Source organism: Phaseolus vulgaris, chromosome 5, assembly GCF_051622355.1.
Source record: "Phaseolus vulgaris cultivar YP4 chromosome 5, ASM5162235v1, whole genome shotgun sequence".
In the NCBI taxonomy this organism is placed as follows: Eukaryota; Viridiplantae; Streptophyta; class Magnoliopsida; order Fabales; family Fabaceae; genus Phaseolus; species Phaseolus vulgaris.
Genome location: NC_143502.1, coordinates 39,632,214 through 39,641,877, shown reverse-complemented (window position 1 = coordinate 39,641,877; position 9,664 = coordinate 39,632,214). Strand labels below are relative to the sequence as shown.

Sequence of the window (9,664 nt, the reverse complement as noted above, 5' to 3'; positions counted from 1 at the left end):
AGATTTGGCGAAGTCTTATTCTCATAGATAAAACTTCTTCTCAACAAATCCTTTATTTTCTCTTTCTCCTGATCACACAACTCTCGTTCTTCCATAGAAAGCTCGGCATAACAAATCTCAACGATTTTAGGTGGTAGACACATTAATGTCATATCTTTTGTTCTTGACAAAGTAATTGCTTCCGTCAAAACCTACAAAATAATCAAAGAAAAACGCAACCTTACACAAAAATATAAGACAAAAATGTATATTAAGAATAATTATTAATCATCGTTAAAATTAATGCAATATCTTTTGTTATTCACAAAGCAATTGTTTCCATCAAAACCTACAAAATAAACCAGGAAAGACGTAACCTTAAACAAAAATATAGGACAGAAACATACAATAAAAATAATTATTAATCATCGTTAAAATTAAGCACAACAAATTTAACTGCATTTCAACATAACACCATAGCATAAAAACTAAACTAATGAAGTAAGGATAAAATAGAATAAGAATTTAGTGAATATCTTGAATTTTTTATTTAATAGAAAAAGAGGTCACTTTAAAACAGATAAGTAAAATATTGATCTCTCAAGTTAAATGACAACAAATAAAATAAATTTTTAAAATTAAAAAACTACTTTATTAACTTTTGAAATTATAAAATATCTAAATAACCAAAATAATTTAATAAAATAAAATATGAAGTAAGAATAAAGTAGGAAAAAAAAATTAAAACAAAATAAAATAAAATATGATTTTTTTTATTTAATAGAAAATGAGATCACTTTAAAACAAAAAAGTAACTTACTAATCTCTTTTCACTCTCCTACGAGCTATGTAGCACATATATGGATAACGACATGGATACAGACACTGACACGACATGGATATAGACACTGACACGACATGGATACAGACATGGAGATATATATAATCTCTAAAATGTAGGACACGGGGACACAAATCTATATATTATATAATTTTTTTGAATTATATAAATTGAAAATAAATATTTATGTGTAAAAGTATGTTTCAGATTCTTTTGGGAACACGAAAATATTTTTCATGACTGGTTCAAAAGAATTTGTTCCTTATTTTTATAATCATAATAAAAATTTATTAAATAAATTTGAGTTTTTAAAAAATTATTGTATTTATACCTTTTAAAATTGTGTTAAAACTGTGCTAGAATTTTCAAAAATCCAACAAATATTTTTTGAATTGAACACTTCACCAATAAGTGTCATACAAGTGTCGTACGAGTGTTGACACCGATACGTGTATCCGACACCGATACGTGTATCCGACACGGATACGCCCATTTAAAAAAAATGTCTGTGTCTCGTAGCCTACGCGTTAAATGACATCAAATAAAATAAAATTTTAAAATTAAAAACTATTTTATTAATTTCTGAAATTATAAATTGTTCAAAATACTAAAATATATTATTAAAACAAAATAGGAAATAGGAAAAAAAATTGAAACAGTTAGAAATCTTTTTATATATAGGAATAAATTATATAAAATTAAATATATCGTAAATAATATATTTTATCAACATTTGTATTAATTTAAAAATAATAATTAATCAAAACTGGTCCTTTTGGCGACAGTGTTTTTAGTTCCCCGAGGCGAAGGAGTCGCGGTAGAAAACAAAACAAAAAAGGAAAAAAAATGATAAAATTTTGATGTGATTCTCCTTTTGTATTGGGGGCGAACCCTACAGAGGCATTTGAGAAAGGTGACGGGGACGGAGGAGCATCTTCCACCCATTAAAAGGAGCACTGAAACCCTAAACCCGTTCAGTTTCAGTTTCAGTTGCACTTTCTTCTTCAACAATGCCAATGGCGTATTGCATATCTCACTTCCCCAAGCTCCCACTCCTCCCTTCCCTTCCAAACTCTCCTTCGCGTTCCTCCGCTCTCCTCCCATCGCCTAAACCTCTACCCCAAAACCACGCGCTTCCCAAAACCCTCCGCGCATGCCCTTCCTCGCGGGTCAAACCGACGCTTCCGGTTCGATGCTCCAACGTCGCCGTCGCGGAACCCGCCTCCATAGTCGGCAAGCGAACAGACATCAAGAAGATCCTGATTCTCGGCGCGGGACCCATAGTAATCGGCCAAGCGTGCGAGTTCGACTACTCCGGAACGCAAGCGTGTAAAGCCTTGCGCGAAGAAGGTTACGAAGTGGTTCTCATAAACTCCAACCCTGCCACAATCATGACCGATCCTGAAACCGCCGACCGCACCTACATCACTCCTATGACGCCGGAGCTTGTCGAGCGCGTCCTCGAGTCCGAGCGGCCCGACGCGCTCCTCCCCACCATGGGCGGCCAGACCGCACTCAACCTCGCCGTGGCCCTCGCCGAGAGCGGCGCGCTCGAGAAATACGGCGTTGAACTCATCGGCGCGAAGCTCGAGGCAATCAAGAAGGCTGAGGATAGAGAGCTCTTCAAACAGGCCATGGAGAACATCGGAATTAAGACCCCTCCCTCTGGCATTGGCACCACGCTGGATGAGTGCCTCAGCATCGCCAACGATATCGGCGAGTATCCGCTCATCGTGCGGCCGGCGTTCACCCTTGGCGGAACCGGCGGCGGAATTGCGTACAATCGTGAGGATTTGTTGGAGATTTGCAAGGCTGGGCTTGCTGCTAGCTTGACCACCCAGGTTTTGATTGAGAAGTCTCTGCTGGGGTGGAAGGAATATGAGCTTGAGGTTATGAGGGATTTGGCTGACAACGTTGTTATCATTTGTTCTATTGAGAATATTGACCCCATGGGGGTTCACACCGGCGATTCGATTACGGTTGCTCCGGCGCAGACTCTGACGGATAAGGAGTACCAGCGACTGAGGGATTATTCAATTGCTATAATTAGAGAAATCGGAGTGGAGTGTGGAGGGTCTAATGTGCAGTTTGCGGTTAATCCTGAGGATGGTGAGGTGATGGTCATTGAGATGAACCCCAGAGTTTCCAGGTCTTCAGCTTTGGCATCTAAGGCTACTGGGTTTCCCATTGCAAAGATGGCGGCAAAGTTGTCTGTGGGGTATTCTTTGGACCAAATTCCAAATGATATTACAAAGAAGACACCTGCTAGCTTTGAGCCATCTATTGATTATGTGGTTACTAAGGTAAGCAACTTGGTCGTTGATGTTGCCATCATCAAATATAAATACCACCGATGTGGCTTGGTCGTATGTTTTTTTTTTTTTATATTTTAAATTCTGTTTAGGTAATGAGTCAACTGCTCATGTAATTAAAAGTTATTGAGTTTACAATATGACAAACTAACATTAATGTTATGGAGCAGGGCATGTGAATATTACACAATTTGTCAATGATAATATATCATACCAAATTTGTATTTTGTTTGCAACATTTTGGGGAAAAAATTGGATTTACTTTTGTCATGTGATTTTGTGGTGCAGATTCCTCGATTTGCATTTGAGAAGTTTCCTGGTTCTCAGCCAATATTGACGACACAGATGAAATCAGTTGGAGAGGCAATGGCAGTAGGGAGAACTTTCCAAGAGTCATTTCAAAAAGCAGTACGCTCTCTAGAATGTGGATACTCAGGATGGGGGTGTGCACAGGTTAAGGAGTTGAACTATGACTTGGAGCAATTGAAGTATAACCTCCGAGTTCCTAACCCAGAGCGCATCCATGCCATCTATGCTGCAATGAAACGAGGGATGCAGATTGATGAAATCTTTGAGCTGAGTTTCATTGACAAATGGTTTCTCACACAGCTCAAGGAGCTGGTTGACGTGGAAAGTTTCTTGCAGTCACACAATTTGTCTGATTTGACCAATGTTGATTTCTTTGAGGTGAAGAGAAGAGGGTTTAGTGATAAGCAGATAGCATTTGCAACTAAATCTTCTGAGAAAGAAGTACGCAATAGGCGATTGTCTCTGGGTGTTACTCCAGCTTATAAGCGAGTTGATACATGTGCAGCAGAATTTGAGGCTAATACTCCTTATATGTATTCTTCTTATGATTTTGAATGTGAATCGGCTCCCACTACAAGAAAGAAGGTCTTAATTTTGGGTGGAGGACCAAATAGAATTGGTCAAGGGATTGAGTTTGATTACTGTTGTTGTCATGCATCCTTTGCTCTGCAGGTTTGTTTTCTTCTCTTTTTTGTTAATTGTATTAGATTCCAGGTCTTTTTTCTTTGAACAGTTTTAATTAGGTGATGCTGCTTCATAGTGATCCAATTCTGATATTCCGCCTCAATAATGAAATGTTGAGTTTAAAATTTAAATTGTGTCCCTGTCTAAGATCAGCTTGGCGTTTGATTTAAAAAAATATTCAACCGTCCATGTTTGTTTACAGTTGGCCAGCTAGGTGGTTATTCTGATTTGTGTGCAGTTTCTTCTCTCTTACCATATTTCACTCTTGTCTATTTTGTAGGATGCAGGATATGAGACAATCATGGTGAACTCAAACCCAGAGACAGTCTCCACAGACTATGACACTAGTGATCGACTATACTTTGAACCCTTGACTGTTGAAGATGTTTTGAACATTATTGATTTGGAAAGGCCTGATGGTATCATTGTACAATTTGGAGGTCAAACACCATTGAAGTTATCTCTCCCCTTACAACAATACCTAGATGAACAAAAACCTGTCTGTGCTAGTGGTGTTGGTCATGTACGTATTTGGGGAACATCTCCTGATTCCATAGATATTGCCGAGGACAGAGAGAGGTTCAATGTGATGCTTCATGACCTAAAGATTGAACACCCTAAAGGTGGAATTGCAAGGAGTGAAACTGATGCGCTTGCCATTGCAGCAGACATTGGATATCCAGTTGTTGTCCGCCCTTCTTATGTTTTGGGTGGTCGAGCAATGGAGATTGTGTATAGTGATGAGAAACTGGTGAAATACCTTGAAAATGCTGTTGAGGTGGATCCAGAACGCCCTGTATTAATTGACAAGTATTTGTCTGATGCCTGTGAGATTGATGTTGATGCACTGGCTGACTCACAAGGCAATGTTGTCATTGGTGGGATAATGGAGCACATTGAACAGGCCGGGATACATTCTGGTGACTCTGCCTGCTCTATTCCGACCAGAACTGTTCCATCAACTTGCTTGGAGACAATCAGGTCGTGGACTGTTAACTTGGCGAAACGATTGAATGTATGTGGGCTCATGAATTGTCAGTATGCAATAACTCCATCAGGGGATGTATTTTTGCTTGAGGCCAACCCTCGAGCTTCTCGTACAGTTCCATTTGTATCCAAAGCAATTGGCCACCCATTGGCTAAATATGCTTCCCTTGTCATGTCCGGAAAGACTCTCAATGATTTACAGTTTACAAAAGAGGTCATACCTAAATATGTGTCAGTCAAAGAAGCAGTTCTTCCTTTTTCAAAGTTCCCAGGCTGTGATGTGTTTTTAAGTCCCGAGATGCGAAGTACCGGTGAGGTCATGGGTATCGACCCTTCATATAATATTGCATTTGCTAAGGCCCAAATTGCTGCTGGCCAAAAGTTACCACTTTCTGGTACTGTGTTCCTTAGCTTGAACGACTTAACAAAGCCGCATCTTCAGAAGATAGCGAAGGCTTTCGTTGAGAATGGTTTCCGGATTGTTGCTACCAGTGGAACTGCTCATGTTCTTAACTTAGCTAATATCCCTGCGGAGCCAGTGTTGAAGTTGCATGAAGGGAGGCCTCATGCTGGTGACATGATAGCCAATGGAGACATTCAACTGATGGTGGTAACAAGCTCAGACGATGCACTTGATCGTATAGATGGTATGGCCTTGAGAAGAATGGCTTTGGATTACAAGGTTCCTATAGTGACAACAGTTAATGGAGCCATAGCGACCGCTGAAGCAATAAAGAGCTTAAAGGCCAACTCTATCAAAATGATTGCTCTTCAGGACTTCATGGACGGCGTATTTAAAGAGTGAGGAAATTTTTGCAGACAGCGTCTTTTCTCTTGCAAATGGTTAGGCAATAGACACCAGTAAGCACCTGTCTTTTTTCTCTGTATTTAGTACTACTAATTTCTGCTAGTCTTGTGATTACGCAAGCTCAATTGTTTCATCTGTTTTTTGAGATAAATAAATTAGACAGTATTTGGGATTAATATCGTTAATTGGTTTTGCATATTGACTGCTTAAACTTGGGCTATTGCAGCATTACGTCAGACTCTACAACTTGCTATGGGATGCTTTCATTTGTAGAGTGAAAGTGTCAAAAAGAGGATATCAAAGGTCATGTAGTCTGGCTCCCTTACTCTTCATTTAAGGCACAGGTGCTTTTGTGTAGAAGATTTTGTACTATTTGGATTTTTTACTTCTTAATAATTATTCTCATTTTTAAAATCTTGCAACATGGCTTTCACTTTCACATACCTATATAATTAATTTGCAGAAGAAATCCATGCCAAACTGGAGATACCACGGCTATTATCATACTTCACTTTCATAATTAAAGCTCTTTAAAAATACATACATACTCAATTTTTCACTCTATTCTCACTAATGCGAAAATTATCTCGCCTAGATATGCATAAAACAGTTTCTAAAATATGGTCTATTTCACATTTTCACCCAAAAGTTTTCATTCATATTGTTATCAAACTTACCAAACCAAAATAACAATCAAGGTTGTCAAACTCGTGAGTCTACATAGACTCGTGGGAGTTTCTTAGACTCGACTCGTAAGAGTCTACTTTCAACCTGTAATCCGTGACCATCGCAACCACTGCACAATCCACTTGCAACCTGCGACCACCCAACCATCGCACGATCCACTTGCAACCTGCTAACGCTTTGCTCGATTGACCGTTGCACTCCACAAAAGACATAGTGCACAGAAGACACAAAAATGAAATGCGAAACCCTAATTTTCCCATTCAAAACGACATTGTTTTGGGGTTAAAAAAAACCCAGTTGGACTTGCCAACTCGGACTAGAGTCGAGAGTCCATCGAGTTTACCCCAGTCCAACTCGGACTAGAGTTGAGAGTCCATCGAGTTTACCCAAAAAACGAGTCTGCTACTGAATTAACTCGGTAAGGCAAAGTGGACATGTAAACTCGGACGAGTCAACACGTTTAGTCACTCTTTGAATCTATAATACCATATATATCCAACATCTCTAAATCAAAACCATTCACAATCAACCAACTAATAATTAAAATCTCTTATGCATCTTCGATATCATAATACAATTCACCCATTCATACTAATAATTCAACACTTTTTCATCCCAAAATAAAACACATTCAATACTTATTCTCATAAAAAAAAAACATATACTATTCAAAATATACAAAATCAACTATTTTAATCAAAACACTACTTACTCAATTAAAATGATCCTACAAGAAAATTTTTGGAATTGGTGACCACTTACTTGTCGGCTACCCGCACTCTGTAACCAGAATAGGGCTCTGGAGTTCATACCACCACAGTTAGATATTTTAATATAGGGTTCTATTGAAATTCTAGACTAGCTTCCCTTACTTGAGTTTGAAAAAGTGTTCATTAAGAGCTCCAAGTCCTATAGGGCATAAGGACAGCTAACCAGTCTTGATAAAAAACTTAACTATATTTGAGTTAACAGGTTCTAATTCTGAAGCTAAAACATCACATTTAAGGATCTAAAAAGAGATTAACCTAACTAAGTTCAAAATTTGACTTAAAGAAAAGATAAAAAAATGTACTTAGTCTATCAAATATTTTGATCGGATAGTCTTGTAGTATTTGCTATCAAGAATCTAGTAGCGAACTTTGATTGTCAATCTAATGAGTGAGAAAGTCAAAATCTTAATGATTCTTTTAAAATGAAATTTGACTAACTGAATTTTTTTTATTTATATATTTTTTTATTTTAATAATAAAATATTTATTTGTCATTTAAAATATATCATTTTTACTCTGAGATTATTTTTTTAAAATTCGTACACAATCATTGTCGTGTTTATTTTTTATGTATAATATAATGTTTTTGTACTGTTAGTAGAAAAGTAATTTTCGTGTTTAATTTTGACGTACAATATAATGTTTTTGTACTGTCAGTAGAAAAGTTGTTATGACCTACATTAACCAAGATAATTGTATAATAAGTTCAATTTTAATGAAATTCTTGTGATCTAAGTGAATGGGTTTTTTCACATTTCACTGTGGAATTGTGTAGATAAAATAATGAAATATTTGCACGCATGTATATTAAACAATTAATGAGTGCAGTTTGTATGAAAGTATATTCTTCCTGTAGAAACTAAAGCGCATAATAATATCTTAGAATATATCAAAACAGGACAATGGCAGTAAAATTATTCGATATTAATAAATCTAATAGTGGAGAGAGGAATATAGTTCAAAACTATTGTTTAAATGTCACTCCATTAAATATTCATATCTTGCTACTAATGGGAATATTCGAAAAGATAATTTCTTTTTGGGTCATAGATCTTAACCAAAACCAACACTCTTAAACTAAATTTTATAAGCTGACGCAAACATACTCAATAACAGGGTCTCCATATTCAACTGATTTCATCTTCATGTTGATAAAATTCTGAAAAATGAGAAAATACCACAAATCTTATTGAAAAGTATGTGAAACATTGCTAAACACGTCTTGAATATCTTTCTACAATTAAATTAGTGCTTAAGGCCTGAAATTAAAGTCTTATTTTGGTGGTCTTGTCAACAAAGTTTTGGGTCTGTCAGTGTGTTTTCTCCAAACAAATACACAGCAGTGTGAAGTGAAACAGCTTTGGAACGTTCCTTCTACTTCACCAACTATATCAATAGGGGGATTGGGACAAATGAATAATTAATCAACATTTTTAATAAAACAAATTATAGATCAATTGAAAATTTATTAGGATTTGTTGCACATCCTACATTAATTAAGACATTTTATAATAATATAAATGGGTTAAATCTTACTTTCTTAATTAATTTTATAAAATTAAATTTAAATTTAAACTTCATTTTTTAATATCTTATCAAGTTATTCAAAGTTTATTCGATTTATTGATCATCCTCCTTTGAACTTGGCTTCTAAGATGTATACTTCTTAATAAGAATTTATCATCCTATTTATTATAAATTAAATTTAAAATTTACTTTTAAATAAGATTTTTATGGTGTTACTGACTTAGCCTCCCAAACTCTAATAAATCAAGCATGTTCCTTTGAAAATTGAGGAGAAAATTTGACACCTAAAAAAGGGCGAAGAAATTTGCTCCTATTTTCCAAAGAAAACAAATTAATGATATAAGTAGCTTCCACATGCAATTTGTCAGCTTTTATCAACGGTCTAACTGCGGAATATGGATATGAAAACCTTTCCAACTTTTCTCATTTACTAATATCAAATTAAAAATAATTTAAACGAACATTTTAACTAAGTTTTAAACTAATGTATTATACTCCTTGTGTGCATTTCATAAATAAAATTGTTGAATCATCCAAAATTACTGGGCTAATATTTATATACTAGTCTTGAAATTCACAGTTTTGAAAATTTTAAAAACTTTTATATTTGATAATAAAAATCATCCTTATTCTTATTATATATTGTACTATCCGGATACTGGTATTCACTAAAGGTTCAAACAGAAAAAGTAATAGCACGAGAGTCTAACATGTCCACAAGCCGACCCCATGATCCATTTATGCGACCATTTAAGCCTCG

At 35.9% G+C, this 9,664-nt stretch overlaps 1 protein-coding gene across 1 annotated transcript; it reads left to right on the top strand.

Annotated features, from left to right (window-relative positions):
- The first annotated feature begins 1,612 nt into the window (after positions 1-1,612).
- CARB (carbamoyl phosphate synthetase B) lies at positions 1,613-6,334 on the top strand. Its single transcript, XM_068644405.2, has 4 exons — positions 1,613-3,123; positions 3,421-4,113; positions 4,406-5,973; positions 6,147-6,334. The coding sequence occupies exons 1-3, from the start codon at positions 1,831-1,833 to the stop codon at positions 5,915-5,917; spliced, it is 3,498 nt and encodes a 1,165-aa protein (XP_068500506.2). The 5' UTR covers positions 1,613-1,830; the 3' UTR covers positions 5,918-5,973; positions 6,147-6,334.
- The last annotated feature ends 3,330 nt before the right edge of the window (positions 6,335-9,664 follow it).

Bases quoted from the DNA above. Each gene is read 5' to 3' on its own strand.
- CARB (XM_068644405.2), top strand. From the start codon at position 1,831: ATGCCAATGGCGTATTGCATATCTCACTTCCCCAAGCTCCCACTCCTC. The intron at 3,124-3,420 runs GTAAGCAACTTG...TTTGTGGTGCAG, and splicing joins TTGATTATGTGGTTACTAAG to ATTCCTCGATTTGCATTTGA. The intron at 4,114-4,405 runs GTTTGTTTTCTT...TCTATTTTGTAG, and splicing joins ATGCATCCTTTGCTCTGCAG to GATGCAGGATATGAGACAAT.